Raw genomic sequence first — 16831 nt, forward strand, 5'->3', positions numbered from 1 at the left:
AGTTCTGCACACGCTGTGCCTCACCTAAAAAATCCACTGCGGAGGCTGGAAGGGCACACCCACGTGGGGAGAGCCCTTCCCAAATCTTCGTTCGCGAAGTTTGGCCATACATACAGGAGGGAGAAACATAGTTATCATTATTGTCTTAATGAATTACCTTCTTTGCAATTCTGAAACCCTGAAGAAAAGTCCAAATATGGTTTCATACTATATCTTTGGAGATTTTGAAATCCAAAATCTTTGTACCTGCAAGCCTGTGTGTGATTGTTTTGCTTCAGAAGATGGCTCAGCATGAGATCCACTACTTTTTTCTCATTTAATTGTTCGAAAATAGTCTTGGAACTCTTTTCATTGTACCTAATGTAATTAGCATGTTGCTTGAGTAGTCTTAATTTTTATTATTGCTATTTCAGTTTACTCATGTTCGCTGATGACCAATATTATAGTCAAGTTGGGTAATGCAGAGTGGGTGTATTTTGGGGATCTGAGAAATATTTCCAGAGAATTTGTTGTTAACAGATTTCCAAGAAAGATCCACTCTGTTGAGACCACTATTTACGTCTGGCTTCTTGGAATGTACTTTTGAATGTCATTTTGCTGATGAAAGAGAGTTTAGGTAAAGTCTGATCATTACTGGTTAGGTGTCTCATCTGCTGACAAAGAACTATAGAGCGAAAATCAAGTCTATGGAATGTGAATGTGATTTTTCTTTTTTACTGCCTATAGTCTTTCTTTCTTTCTGCTGTGAAACCACTTTATTTCCTACTGTGAAACCTCATGAATTCTTTAACAAATAAAAGGTGACCTCTAGCATCTCTGGGTAACAAAATGAAACCCAAAAGCATGATCCCAAGTTAATATTTTGGAACTAGAATTTCTAAGAATTTTTTAAAAGAAAGTATTATTTTAGCTCTCTTTCACTTGACTGATCCTTCTATAGCACTGAGAAACTATTTTGAAAGATACATTTTCGGAGGTTTTGGCCATCTTTTTACAACTAGTACACTATAGTTTATTGATTCTGAATGACCTGATCCTTATGTATCAATATCTTTTCAGTGTTGTGTGCAGTTGTCTTCTATTTTTTTTTAAATACTGTTTTTCCTTTGTTCAGTTTTCATACTTATTTTTTGTAACAACCAAATTTTCTCAAAAGCTTGCAGATGTGTTAGTACATTTTAAATAATTCCTGTAATTTTTTTCAACTGCAGGTTCCACTGGTTATTTTTAAGCGAGAAAAGGAAGTGGCAAGAAAATTGGAGTTTGATGGGTTATATATAACAGAACAGCCATCAGAAGATGATATTAAGGGACAGTGGGATAGACTTGTAATCAACACTCAGTGAGTTTTTATTTACTCTTCTTATTATAGCCTTTCAAGGAATTGTTCTTCTATTTCCACAATTAGATATTTGATCATCCAGCTTGTCTGAAATTGAAATAAACAAATTTTGGGGATATATTTCTAGCAAGGATATACAAAATGTTTCATGTACCTGTTAGGCTTCAGTTTACTATTATTTTTAGTATTACTGTTTAATCTTACTCATTCCTAGATTTTTGCTTTAAAATTATTTCCGTTCAATAAAAGACAAAAAATGCAATGAGGTTCTTTTGGCCAGCACAGTGATGATGGCTATTGCTGTCAGTTTGAGAGTGAACTGTGCTTTTCATCCTTTCAGTGTCTCTCGAAGGCTCTTTTTTAGGAGCACAATGGTGAGACTGCACAGACATTAAAACAGTCTGCAGGCATTTGCTCTGCTGCTCTTCTCAAGCCACATTTACACGATAGGCTGAACACCATTTGGCAGCTTCTATTCCGGCAGATTCACAAGTGACAATCTCATCATAGAGACTACAAAGACTCTCTTAAAAACAACCAATATGTAATTTTATGGTCTCTCAGTAACTACTGCACCTTCTCATGATTGTCTAAAAATGTGATCTTGTTTTTCTGTGTTTTTCAGGTCTTTTCCAAATAACTATTGGGACAAATTTGTGAAAAGAAAGGTAAGGCTTATTTTTAAAAACACATATGAAGTTAAAATAAAATTCTAATGCATATTTTTTGTATGTTTGAACAAATGTGTACTACACTTCTTTGAAGAACAACTTTTATTCAGTGTAAATTTTGATGTTTACCATTTAAAATACGCAGAATTCCTTTTTCACCTCATTCTTGCAACTACTTTTGAATGGTGTGGATAGTTACTCTTTCAAAATTTTGTTACATACAGCTTGTTGTATAAACAAGGTTTTCAAATACATTCATGAAATTATATAAAGAATTTCTGTATGCAGTTGTATGTATATTACAGATTATGTAAAATGTTTTGTCTCTGTGTATTTCTGTATATATACACAAAAAATAGAAAGTCCCTCAACCAATAGATTAGAAAGGAATTAGTAAGAAGACAGGACAGATCGAGATATTTAGGAATGGGGCACAGTCAGAAACTGTACTTACTCAGAGGTATATACATGCATCTGGCCCTTTTTGTCCCTTATTTCTCTGTTTCCCCACACTTTTTCCTCCCCAAATCATCTAAATCCATCTCTTTCTCCACCTTTGCTTCCTCCCTGTAACTCCTCATTCATGGGATACATAATGCAAACATCCCCTGACAGTAATACTTTGTCTGAAAGGTGACTCATCCTGATGAGTTTCAGATTTGGACTCTGGGGCTGAGGCTCATCTGGGACAGCCCTGGGAGGGACTAGGTGGAGTATTCGTTCATTTGCTGTCTGTAGTTTAGGTTCCTGCCTGCCATTGTGCCCCTGTGCTCCTCTAGGCTTGAGAAAATGGGCCTTTAATGGGCTGGTGACCCTGGGACTAGCTGGGAAGGGTATGCTTAGGATTCTCCCCAACCCCTCTGTCTTTGTGGTCCTTTGTGAGTGTGCAGGTTAGATTTGATCATATAATCTAACAATCACTCTCTCAAGAATAATCCTCTCTCAGCAGAGATTCATGAAGGTCATTGCCTACAAATGCTATTTCAAATGTTTTCTCAGTTTGCTCTGAAGAAATAAACCTAATGTTTGTACCATAGCTTACAGCAAGAAAAGCTCTTACTGTGTTTGGTCACAATGGAAAAAGAGTTCAGGGTATTGGATCAGATTTACCCCTCCTTCACACTATTTAATGCCAATCTTGTATCATACTTTCAGAAACTTGACCTTTTAATATTCTTAGCTCTTCTGCTTTGTAACAGTCTTAGGTCAACCTGACAAAGAAATTATTTTGAATTAATTTTGGTTTTATTTTTTTTCATGTTTCAAGTTGTTCTATACATATTTCTATCTGTCTATCTAAGAAAAGAGGAGGAAGTAGCTTCCACAGAGTACTTAAGAAATAAAGTAAAATTCTACATTGCTTCTGTCAAGGCAATAGGCCAAGGAAGGCTCCTATCAAAAGGAAAGGAGTGTGGTTTTAAATTGTGTGGAAGATTTGGTAAAGTATCTTTGGCTGAGGAACTACTCTGCATAGATTTAAGTCCTTTCAAATACACTATTTTGCAAATAATATTTTCTTCTATATATATTTGTACCTTAACCCCATCTGGCTGAATAATCCACAGTCACAAAGCACTGCTTTCAGGCATGTTAGGAAGAAGGCTTGTCTCTAAAAATCTGCAAAAATATTAATAAAGATTTAAAACACTTCTTATTAGAAAGCTGGTAAAATACCATGTCACCTGCAGGAGTCAGTTATGATCTTGTTACTCAAAATTTTAGATTTTTTTCAATATTCTTTTTAAAATTAGACAGATAATACTTAGGAAGGAGCTGTGTGCTCAGTGGGAATGAGAACAAATAAATGTTCATTTTGAGACAAATTTCTGTGAAACATTAAATTTTGTAAGGAAGAGATGGACATAGTTTAAATTCACTAAAAATAATTTTTAGCTATAACTCTGTGTTCAAGATCTCTTGACTTCTAAATATTTTATGTGTATTACAGTTTTATTGCATAATCAAAATCATAAAATGTGTCAATGGAACTAGTTTATAAGAGAGGAAATTTTTCATTACTGTTCCATTACTTCCTTGTAAAAGACAAAAAAATTAAAATTATGAAGAAATTCAGGTTATTAAAAAACCTATTTAAGCAGAATAAATATGGTGGGGGCTCTTTTTCTTAAAAGGAATAACTAGTGAGGATAAAGTACTGTCCTTAAGAAATCTTATTTAATCAGAGCTTTTCATGTACCTCAGATATTCAAAACATCCCTTTTCTTTGAGACCTCACATTGTATTTTTTTTCTGTCAGTGATGATATAGAGTTAATTATTCCCCTTCTGCTAAGTTACTTTCCTCTTGCTGTGGTTTTTTTTTTGTTTTGTTTTTTTTGTTTGTTTGTTTTTTGTTGTTGGGTTTGTTTGGGGTTTTTTTTATATATATATATATATATGAGTAGGAACATCTTATCTCTGAAACATCATTTGCCCAGAGAGGTTGTGGAATCACCCTAGCTGCAGATATTCAAGAACCGCCTAGACACAATCCTGTGCCTTGTGCTCTGGGGTGACCCTGCCTGAGTAGGAAAGTTGGACCATATGACCCACTGTGGTCCCTTCTAGCCTTACCTTTTCTGTGAGTCTGTGACAGCCATCTCATGCCCCTGTTGAATTGATTGCAATTGAGCAGAAAAAAAATGATTTATTACTGACTGATATGATAATCAGGTGGAAACAAACATGAAAAGTATCATATATGTTAACCCTCTTGTCTTCAGAACCAGGCTTAATAGCAGCTCATCTACCCAACTGATGACTATTCTTGAATATTGCTTTTGACTTTAGGTCATGGATAAATATGGTGAGTTCTATGGCCGTGACAGGATCAGTGAGTTACTAGGAATGGACAAAGCTGCTCTCGATTTTAGTGATGCTCGAGAAAAGAAGAAACCAAAGAAGGATAGCTCCTTTTCTGCTGTGTAAGCATTTACCTCCAGTTTGTTTGTGTGATTGTTTTTTGATTTTTTGTTTGGTTTGTTGGATTTTTTTTTTAAGTAAAAGCCAAGTGTTTAAGGTTTGTCATTCAGACAAGCACATTTGTTGCTTTTTTATGTATATGAGATAATGATTATGTCGAACAATATAGTGAATTTATTTCATTATAGAGAACCTATCTGCAGGATTCCTCTGGTTTTTGTGTATGAAGGTTTAGCTTAGAGCACAGCTGCTTGAATATCTCACAACATTCCCACTGTTTTGATAGCATCATTACAACTGGACTGGAAACTCTTTTTCACAGTTCTCTCAGTTCAGCTTTTCTGGAAAGAATGGGCAAATTTGATACTGTGTGTTCTGATCATAAAGAAATGATGGAATAAGTTTAAGTGCAAGTGGCCAGTAAAATCTAGGAATTGGATGATTAGTATTCACATCCTTTTATAATTTGTTTTCCCTAAGCTGTAGATTTGCTTATCATTTGAAAGGCAGACACGAAGAAAAGCCCCTAGATATTCAGAGTAATGAATTTCCCTTCATATGGAAGGGACGTCCTCAGTTTTGTAAAGCACTGCACAAATGTTTTTTTACAATTATGTGTTATAAAAAAGGTATTCAACTAGATGGAACATACTTTAACAGATGACATTTTAGTGTTACAGAGATTTTAATGTAAGGGTTTATTTATAGTTTTCTTTAAAAGCAACATTTTCTCTATGGGTTTGCAAGGATTGTGAGAAGTAGACAGCGGAATCTTTGATGGATTAGAATTGCACTGAAGCAATGGCTGATTTTTAAAGATGCATCTTTTATCCATCTTTATAAAAAGTGGATATTAATAAACCTGGAGTCTAACTGACCAATCAATCAGGTGCAGTGTTAAGGGGCAAGGACTTTTTAATATTGTAGCGAAGTACTTTTCAGTATACTTTCTTACATGCTGTTTGGCTGATGCTGGATTATAGTAGGAGCTATGCTTAGTTTAGAAAATAAAAATTGCTTTTACTATTGGTATTAAACCAAAAGAAAAAATACTTTTGCTTTCATGTGTGTTCATAACGCATATGTGGTAAAAAATTGAAATAATGTTTCTGTGAATAATCTCAACAAAACAGACCAGAATGAAGCAGTTAGAGAAGACTAATGAAATACTTAAGAATCATGCCTGAAGCATGCCTGTTTGTTATTTTTTTTTACATTTCTAACATCTCTTCCATGTTATATATGGTTAAAAATTAAGTTGTGACCTCATCCATCTTTCATGTTCTCCCTGGAGAAATCATTCCATACTTAAAACAGATTAATATGTAACCAGAAAATAAACAACTATGACAGAAAGTTACAGAACCATTCACATAAAAAATACATGCTTCAGAAAGGTACATTTATCCACTTTAACAGTTTCTGAAATGAACACTAATGAAACTACTAAAACTTACACATATTCCAGAATCAACATGTGAAATACATTTACGGTGCAATGAAGAGAAAGGTGGGAAAAGCACTGGATCTGAACCCTGACTGCAGTAGTTTCGGTAGAAAATAGAGAATGGTATGACTTGGAGACAGGCCACAGCTTTAGAAGCTGCTGCTTCTCCATGTGCCATGAGGAAGTGGTGCACACTGAGGCCAGACCTGGTACCTGTGTCTCTCACAGCACAGAAGGGAATTACAGCATATAGCATTTTCACTCCCAGGACGAGTGAACAGTTTTTTCTTCTGTCTCCTTGACCCCTAGCTCCTATGGTTTCTTCCCCTTTCCTCTGGGAAAATAGCCTGGGATTCCCATCTGTCTTTCTGCAAAGGACTTCAAAGCACTCTACTAGCAGGTGACCATGATTCTTCAAAAGTTCCTGCCCATCCTATTAAAAAAATCTGCAGTTTACTGACTGTCTTGGTTTGAGTTAGCTAGCTGCCAACCCTCCCCACCCCCAAGGACAGAGAGAAAAGCTTTCTTCTGCCCGCCAAAGGGAAAAAAAAGAGAATAGGGAAGGGGAAAAAAACCTTTCCAAACTACATTTGTGCTAAAACTACATATATTTTACAGAAAAGAAAGAGAGAACTAGAAAGAAGTACAGATACACACACAAGTTAAAAAACAGCAAGGCACAATCTTTCATCTTCCAGTGAACTACAAATCATACAATTTTAACCCCACATCACTTTTAAAGACTTAATCTCCAGAAAGACAGACTCAAGAACAAACATTTTACTTCCCTAGGGTTGTATGGTGGTGAGCCAATGCTGTGGGCCTGGGCCTCCCCCATCTCTGGAAGAGACATCCAGATTTGTACCTGTTATGATGTCACTACAGGATTTTTAAATGTGTAGATGTGCCTGTTTTCCCAAATAGAAATGTGTGGGTGGTGGATTCAGCCTTCATTGTTGAGAGGCAGTCATAGTCATTGTTAAGGTCCAAATTCCCAGCCTGTTCATTGAAAGGAATGATGCATATGTAGGAAACAGCCTCAAACCTTTCCTCTTATGGATGCTGATGTAAGATAACCTCCTTTGATTATCTACCTGAGAAGCTTAAGCCTAGTGGATCCTTACAGAGGCTTCATGTAGGATACCTTAAAGTAATCTATTCTATGTGCTCTGTCTCCAAGGCAGGCAGGCAGCTTAAAGACACCAGATAACATTGTTTTGTTTTGGTTCAATGCATTATTTTTGTTGTAATGGCCAACTGGCACCATTCTCTATGAAATATCACCTGTTGATGTTCAGGGCCTAGCACAAAATTATGACACGGTGCAATAAAAATGGTGTTTCCTACTTAGTTGACAATTAATAAATAACGAATGTTTCGTATCTGCTGGGATGCTTTTTATTGTACAAAAAGTAACAGGAACAGAAGATTTTCCTAAGCATATCAAAACTCATGAATTGGTAAGAATTATCGTATTTTCATTAGTGATTTTTCTTACACCCTTAGAAAGATGGATTGATTTTATAAACTTTTTTTTTTCTGTTAAATTAACCTCCTGAAACAACCTGAAAGAATCTTTAATAAAAATTTTCATTGTCTCCTAAGAAAGTTGATATGAAGAGCTAAGTAAGTAAAATTAACTCTTCCCGGTTTCAGTTGTTCAGAAAAAAGTGAAATGCTGCTCTATTAAGTTCAATTTGAACTCAAAGTCATTGTAGTTGTTCCTCAGCTGGCAATGCCATGTAGCTGCATTGGACAGCTCTGATGTACAGACATTAAAATGATCCAGCCTGAAAAGTTCAGAATGTTCTGACTCCAGTAAACATTAGTATAGTTTGATTGCCTTAGAATTTTTTTTAAAGGAAGAATTACTTTTGAAAACCTACTATGTTACACTTAGAACAGCTGAATCCAGTAGGTCTGAAGAAAGAAGCTGTAAAACATCTGGGTGTTGGAGCTGATGAAATACTAATGGTCACAGCCAAATTTGTAATAAAAGTGATTTCTCAAAGTTTTCCTATCCTTTATTCACATTGTTCATCCTCACACTGTGCTATTGTTCACCATCACTAAACTCAGCTATTACTGCAGTACTTCAGTGTATGACAACCTGTTCAATGGTGCAGAAAGAAGTAAAATAAAAATGCATTCAGACTAAAATTCATCCACTATAAGACAAACTAATCGTTACTTTTTAATTCACAGCTGTAGAGCTTAAGTTTTATGTAACATCATATTCTTTAAAGTATTTGAGCTACTTGATAAAAGAAGCAGAAATAAACAGGAGAATGCAGTATTACACATATTATTGTCACTGCTATTCAGATCAGACTTATTTTAAAAAATGAAGATATAAAAATAAATAACAGTGCCTTTTTCCATATAGGTCAATAATCACAATATTTTTAGGAGCTCTAAGGTTATTTTTATTTGTAAACTATAAAATCATCAAGTTAAATTGACTAGAGATGAGCCCCCTTCGTGCTGTTTTGGGGTTTTTAACCATTTCCTGAGAGAGTATCCTGCTTGTCCATAAGCAGTGCTGTCCATCATGTTTCACAGATGAGACAAATGCAGTTATGAATAGGTGCAGTGTAGTAACAAGAATATGCCTGACACTAGAAGTAAGTGATATTGAATCAGAATAAAGTAAGACATTCACTTGCTACAATAATATTTTTAGAAATAATGTTGAGATGTTTTGGTTTATTTTATCACCTAAATATGATATGGAACTGTATTTGAATGAGAAACTCTTCTTACAGTGATTTGATGCTCGTTTTCAATTCCTTCAGAGTGTATTATTCAAAAAACTGCTATTACTTTTATGTGGTCAGTGCCTCTGGCTTATACAAATAAGAATTTTGGAAAACAGATGTTGATAGATCAGGATTTAACTCTTGGTATTTCATCTAAGGCCTCAGGTAGTTCCATGTAACATCTGGCACAGAAGGCAGCTGTATGACCTCTGCCAGCAGTGCTTCTACTTGCTTAGTCATTGTCAACAGCTCCTCTCTTTCAGAAACATTGAATTTACTCACATTTTAAGGATAAAAGGAGGACAGATAACATTTTTCGTGCTATTATTTATATATGTTCTTGAATTGTGATCCAGGTTTAGTTGTGTCACTATAACACAGAAAATTCAAATCTTTTCTGAAAGAAAACAACAAAAACTAGAGAGGACAAGATACTGTTAAAAGCAAAAATGGTATACATCTTGTTTGGTAAGTTAGTTATATCACTTTTCTATAGAGGGACAAAATTAATTTGTGTTCTTAGAGAAAGGGGAAAATTAATACCTTAATGTTCTAATTACAGAAATACAAGGGAAAATTTTGGAGAAAATAGTTTACCATATCAATCTGTACAACATAAAAGCTTGTTCAAGAGAGGAAAGCAGTAGAAGAGGGTAACTGCCTAATATAACAAAGCAACAAACACTGTGGAAGAAACTGAGAGCTCAGCATTCCCAGTGTTGTCTCACCAGTGCTGAGTTAAGGGGAAGGATCTTGTCCCTTGACCTGCTGGCAATCCATCTCCTTCTGGAGGACAGGGTACCATTAGCCTTCTTTGCAGTGAGTGTGCATTGCTGACTTAGACTCAAGTTGCAGCCCACCAGAACCTTGGGTCCTTTTCTGCAAAAGCTTTCTATATACATTTCCTTTCTATTCACATTTATTCGTGAATAAATAAGTGGCAAAGGCAAAGGACAAAAGCTCTGAGATTCATTTCACCTAAAATCATGTGTCTGTAATGTCATCTTATTGTGTAACTCAACGTATGCTGTCATAACTGGCATTTTGTGGTGCAAATTCTGTGACCTTTTTGGTCAGCTACTTTGGGCTTAGATGGGTTGCCTTAAAGAGAAAATAAAATTTTTTCTCCATAGGCTATAAAGACAGCTCATTTCACTTTTGTGTATATGATAACATTGTGGAAATCAATCAGCATTATGTCTGATGAATCTAAAACAGTATTTATGATTTTTGTTTTCAGAGGGTTTGGGGTTTGTTTTGTTTTTGGTTTTGGTTTTTTGGGGGGTTTTTTGAGAGGTCCATTCCAGATTAAAAGTGTGAATTAGAACAAGGTTTTGACATGTTTCAACTTTGGAGAAATAGATTAGCTGTTGTATCCTATTATGTGGCAATACACTTTCTACAGATTGTGTTGAATATTTTCCAGTTGTCTTTTGCTATAAAATGCACTTTATGTATTTTTACAGGCTAAATTCCATTGATGTTAAGTATCAGATGTGGAAATTAGGAGTTGTTTTCACTGATAATGTAAGTTTCTCAGTATAGATTTTTTTTTTCACTTTCTAAAAAGCAATATGCACTTGTTAACATGAAATGTTTCAATGGGAGGTATGAAATACCCTGGGTTATATTTAATTTGCTACGTGAAAAAAATCTTGGAAGCTTAAAAAGACATTGTCAAAATATTTTCAGTTACATTAGTATTAGTCTGTAGAACCTCAGCCAATTCCTGCCCCCATTCTGATATGCTTTATTATAAGCAATAAGCAAGGGCTGAACTGTACAGTTATAAAACTGACTGTATAAATGCTTATTGCCACTTCTCATATTGTTCATAAGTTTTATGCATACTTGAATATTCCTGGAATACAGTGAGATCAGTATAGTTAAAGTATCTGGAATTGCTAAATTTGCATCACTGAAACTGGTAGTAAAATATGCCACAGAATGATGTAGATTATTTTAATAAATTGAAAAAGGGAGTCTGATTTAATTGTTAGGTCTTATGATTATTGCTTGCCAGTTTATTTTGGCCATAGGAAAAAAAATGCTTGGGGAAAAAAGATTGTGGAACAATGAGTCTCCAGGTCTAGAGATAGCATGATCTGTAAACAGTGTTTGTTGGGGATTAATTTTTCCCTGAGGTACAGATTGTAATTTATCTTACAAATATGGACTTGTCTTTAAGTCCAGTAAAAATTAATTGATAGAGGAAAGCATGAAATTTACATTTGTGGTAATAATAAGCTACTTAAAAATTACTTGTATGTCTACAATTCTTTTTGTTGCTTGCAGAGTCCTATCATTTGCCATTTACTACCATAGGGTAGTAATATGTTAATGTAATTATTTAGACATTAATAAAAAATAATTTAAACCAGAAAAACTTTTTTGTAAATAGTAGAAACATTTTCAAATAAGGGGAAACAATTTCAAAATTAGTTTCTACAATTTAAATTTAGAATTTCTCAATTTTGCCTATGTCGTGTGGACTCTATATCTGAGGATTTAGTATTTTTGCACAGAGGAAATTCTCAGACTTCTAGGAAATTCTCTGCTTAAAAAGAATGGTTTGCTATTTAAAGAAGAGTACATTTGAAAAATTTCTGCTTTTCCTTAGTGTTTTGAATTAAGTTAAAGATGAAAGCCATGAGTTTTATTTTGAATATACTTGTTTTTTTCTGTTAGTCTTTCCTTTACCTAGCATGGTACATGACCATGTCAGTCCTTGGCCATTACAACAATTTTTTCTTTGCTGCTCATCTCCTTGACATTGCAATGGGATTCAAGACCTTACGAACTATCTTGTCATCAGTGACCCACAATGGCAAACAGGTATCAAACGTCATCTCTTTTCAGCTTTATTACTTAAGGAGTACACAGGAAAGATCACTTCATGACTTAATTCAGGTGCCCTGCAGATTGACAACAGAATAGTTCTTTCATTGTGAACTCTAGAACTTGAGTTGGTGAGGACTATTTGAGAAATTCTGCTCTTGGATGATAAGAAATCTTATCCTAAAGAAACTGTGGAATCATTTTTGGTTTAAGTAAACAAAAAAACCCCTAAGACTTTTCATCTACTGAGATCTGCTTTAGAAATGGCATTTAATGTAACCTAAGATTCAGTGTTCTTCAAAGGTAATGGTCTTACCATTTCAAAGGAATTTTGTAAATAATTTCAAATTATGAAAAAGCTGCCATTGGTATGTTCAGAAGATCTTCCAGCAAGGCAGCTAATATAATTCTTATTCAAGTGACCTGGGAGTGGTAACACAAAGATTTTCTCTGTTGTGTATACTTACTTGCTGTTGTAATAAGATGGAACTTCAGTTCTGACTATATACAATATAAATGCTCCAAAAGTCTGGTAAAAAGCACCATTTTGAAATTTATCAGTAGCAAATAATTTTTCAGGTTTTTTATCTTTATTCCCTTTTGTTGCAAACAAGTTTGATACTGAAGAAATATAAAATCATCAGCAATGATTTTTTTTAGAATGCAAAGGATGATTGTTGTAATTTAGTTCTCTCTTCAAATGCACTGTCCTTGTCAACATTTTTAAAAGTAAATTTAAATGGAGTTTATATTTCAAAATAGCTGGTGAAGCACATACATGACATATAGAAGACTTAAATATAAAGTCACCTTAACAAACTGTTCTTTGTTTTAATTTAAGTGCCAAACTTTAGTTGGTTTTGCAGAATAAAAATTGTGTCTTGAAAAGTTACAGCAATCAATGTACTGCATTCCTTCCATTTTAAAGAATGGAATTTCTTACATTTTTTATTTGGATTTCTTAAAAGAACAGAAAAACAAAACAAATCAGACTGCATCTGAACAAAAGTGAAGTAGTCTACCTTTCAAAAATAGTCCTGAAGTTTTAGCAAATTACCTATGAAGTAAGGGGGCATTACTTGTGAAAAGAAACTTTTTAGATGTGACACAACTATCAATTTATAGGATACTGAAGTTCCCTTCCAGCTGCTTTCCATAAAGCTCAAAGTGAAATCTGAATGATGGTGCAGTTAAGCAGTGGGGTACTTGCTGCTGCTTTTCTGAGGGAGATATTAAAATATTAGGAACAGTTGGTTCATATTTGATTTCATAAATGTAAGAAATTTTTTCCCATATTAAATTAGTAGAAATGCTGTATGGCGATTAATAGGTGATATTTACTAGTACCGTTACTATTAGATAGTAAACTTTCAGGTATTTTCATATGATTGTGTGAGTTTTATATGACTCTAAAGAATTGTTTCACTGTGTGTGTATCCATAAGATTTATCTTTGCAAAAAAAACTCCATAGTCTTCACTCAAAATCAAACAGAAACAATGCACAATCTTTGCATGGAAATATGCAGATATATTACTATATATAACAAAGATATGCAGAGAGACAAATTAAAGAAAGTTTTCCTGCTGCTAGCATATTGAATGAAAATGGTAAAGCATAATTCCTTGGTGGTGTTATATCCATTCTATAATTATGTCTTCCAGCTTGTCCTAACAGTGGGATTACTGGCAGTAGTGGTCTACTTGTATACAGTAGTGGCATTCAATTTTTTCCGCAAGTTCTACAACAAGAGTGAAGACGGTGATATGCCAGACATGAAATGTGATGATATGCTAACAGTGAGTCTTAATTTGCTTTCTGGATTTATTTTTACAATGTTTTGCTTTTGTCTTGACCTTCTTGTAACTGCTGTTTATGCAATTGTATCATTAGCCAGAAAACAAGAAAGATTTTAATTGAAGGCAAAGGAACCAATGTAATGAACATCCCTAACAACTAGTGTTTGCTAAATGAACATCCCTAATACCAGTGTGTGCTAAATAAACACATCTATAAGGAGTAGAAGAAATGTGATACTATATTTTGCTATAGTTTCTCAAAAAATGCAAGCCAACTACAAGCTGTGACGCTGAGCCAAGCTGTTAATGGGCGGTACCCCTAAACCCTGATATTCTATAGGTCACTCAGGAGCAGGGTAAGTTATGAATAAGGACTTTCATAAGTAATGAAATGCTTGTTTAAGCTTGGAAGTCCATCATTTTCTCAGTACGAATTGCCATGATTATCTTCCATGGATAATTCTGTTACCAAAACTTCTCCTGTGCCCAGAAGCACTGACAATTATTTTGTACTTACTGAGACAGTATCAGGCTTTGGAGTTGTGGGTGGTAGGTAGAGGATAAACCACAAAGAATTTCTTAGATGGATTGTACTTAATATATCTCTGAAAGCAATAATGTACAGTGAAGTTAAATGTATTTCAGTACATTATGCAATATGAATCACTTCAGTGAGTCGACAACATTTTAAAGTCAAATAAATAGATAAACTATTGAAGCAGAGTAGAACATCTGTGTTTTTTGTTTGGGACATTCAGCAAAATGAAAATATAGATAGAGTAGAGCATAACTCAGTAGAAGGCTGTTGAATTGTCAGGTGCTGGAGCACTTGCCATGGAAAGAGAGGCTGAGGGAACTGGACTTGTTTGGTCTGGAGAAGAGAAAGCTTCAGGGTGAGGAGTAGTGTAAGAGCAGTTCCCAGTGCCTGCAGAGAGGTTATTGGGAATAAAAGTCCAGGCTCTTAAGAGCAAGTGCATGGCAGAAGACCGTGGACATAAAGTAGAAAAATGTGTTCTGACTGAAGATAGCCAAGCAATGGATCACGTTGCTAAGATTGGTTATTGCATCCTTAGAAGGTTGTAATGACCTGACTGGATAAAACCCAGAGCAAATTCATCCGTGATTATAGTGGACTCTGCGTAGTGCAGAGACACCATCTGAAGTCCCTCTGACCTGACCTGCTCTGTAATTCTCTGAAAATACACAGATTTAAAGGCTATAGTTTTGTATAGGAATGAGTTAGAATAACATGTGGTATGCTATAAAATCAGGGTTGTCTGTTGTAAAAATATTAAGACTTGGATTGGGATATTAAAAATAATAGAATATATAATATTTTTAGAAGTAGAAAAATAACTTTGAAAACTTTATATATAACTAACACTATGTTTGCTCATTAAGTTAGCTATTACCTTTCAGTGGTGGAATATAAGCTATCTCTAGAAACTATTAGGTTTTTCGGCCAGTGGTCACTCAGTTGTATGTTATGTAAATTTCTTATATAATGGATTTTGGGGTTGGTGTGTCATAGAAATAGAAGAATGGATTTTTTGTATGTTAGGTTTTAGAAGTTAGTTATTTTAATAATTTTTTTTGTTAAGGAGTGAGAACCCTGGACCTGTAATTTGCAAAGCTACTTGAAAGAAAAAGAACCAATCCCCCATTCTAGACCTCTAGAGAGTGATATCATAAATTTCTATTACATTATACCATGATAAACTGGAAATTTTATATTGTCAGTATCCCACATCATATCTATACTGAGAGACCTATTATGGCACTTTTCAGATGATAGTTTCACAGTATTATTCTTAGATATTTTCAGTCATTAGCCTGTTCTCTGCACAAGCATTCACAGACTTTTTTGTTTGGTTGGGTTTTTTGTTTTGTTTCACGTTGGAGGTTTTTGTTTGTTTGTTTTAAAATTTTTGTTTGAAACACCAAAACCAGGGAAAGTTACTCACTTTTGAGCTAGGAATTTGGAAAAGGAGATGGCTGTGGTGGTGATGGTCTTTTGATTTATATATTGCTGTAATGATTTTACATGAGTCATGGGATGTTGCTGAGCTTCTGGTAGTTGAACTTTTGAACTTCCTAAACTGCTACATAATTAGAGAACATTAAACACCTCAGTTTCAGCTGCACAGCAGCATTTCCCCTCCCTCAGAAATGTGGCTAACCTCAAAGGAGAGAAAAAGATGACTTGACAATGGTATAGTTCCTAGACCATAGACCAGTTCTAACAATTACTGAGTTTTTAACTGGATATTTTTCCTTTTAGCTGCAGACAAGTTTTGTATCCCTTTGGTTTGTGTTTTCTAGTGCTACATGTTTCATATGTACGTTGGAGTACGTGCAGGTGGAGGCATTGGTGATGAAATAGAGGATCCAGCAGGAGACGAATATGAAATCTATCGGATTATCTTTGACATCACTTTCTTCTTCTTTGTGATTGTCATCCTGCTTGCAATTATCCAAGGTATATGCTTGCAACCCAGGGTGAGACTGAAAGCATTATTTAGCAGTACAAAGATCTTAGTGCTATAGTAATCACACACCTCAGGATCCAGGGCAGATCATGAAGGACAGGTTTATACAGTAAATCACAGCCAGCTGACTTTTGTGCTTATGCTGCTCTTCAGAGACTCTAAAATCAATGAGCTCTAATTGGATCAATGGGAAAAAAATGTTTTGCTCTAAGAATACTGGTGTTCCCTACAGTTTCTGTCTTCTTATTGCTCTTATTAAAAGCTTCCCATAAATCAACAAGAGGATTGATTAGAAATCTTGTGGCATAATTTATAATTTTCTTTCCATGTAACTCATCCTCTGTGGACAAAATCACTAGTGGATGCTGTCAGCATTCCCCCTGACAACATCTAATGTTCTTGACTGTCTGGCATATTTTCAGATTGGTAGTAGTGGTGTGAAACTTGGAGCACAGCTTTAAGAAGTTTAATGTTTTCTTGCACAAAAATAGCTGTTTTGTGTGATACCTGCTTACTTGAAGAATGTCAAAAAGTAAAGAAAGGTGCTTGATATGAAACAGCTTTAG

The 16831-nt window shown here is 34.7% G+C and overlaps 1 protein-coding gene across 1 annotated transcript in view; it reads left to right on the forward strand.

Annotated features, from left to right (window-relative positions):
* Positions 1 to 16831, forward strand: part of RYR2 (ryanodine receptor 2) — a 371658-nt gene that overhangs the window by 348642 nt on the left and 6185 nt on the right. The window contains exons 96-102 of the mRNA XM_071581075.1: positions 1212 to 1342; positions 1968 to 2010; positions 4803 to 4936; positions 10607 to 10667; positions 11829 to 11975; positions 13642 to 13776; positions 16099 to 16255. Of these exons, the coding sequence (XP_071437176.1) occupies positions 1212 to 1342; positions 1968 to 2010; positions 4803 to 4936; positions 10607 to 10667; positions 11829 to 11975; positions 13642 to 13776; positions 16099 to 16255 (808 nt within the window). The remainder of the gene's footprint in view (positions 1 to 1211; positions 1343 to 1967; positions 2011 to 4802; positions 4937 to 10606; positions 10668 to 11828; positions 11976 to 13641; positions 13777 to 16098; positions 16256 to 16831) is intronic.

The sequence above is a fragment of the Pithys albifrons genome, chromosome 2 (genome assembly GCF_047495875.1).
Source record: "Pithys albifrons albifrons isolate INPA30051 chromosome 2, PitAlb_v1, whole genome shotgun sequence".
Lineage (NCBI taxonomy): Eukaryota > Metazoa > Chordata > Aves > Passeriformes > Thamnophilidae > Pithys > Pithys albifrons.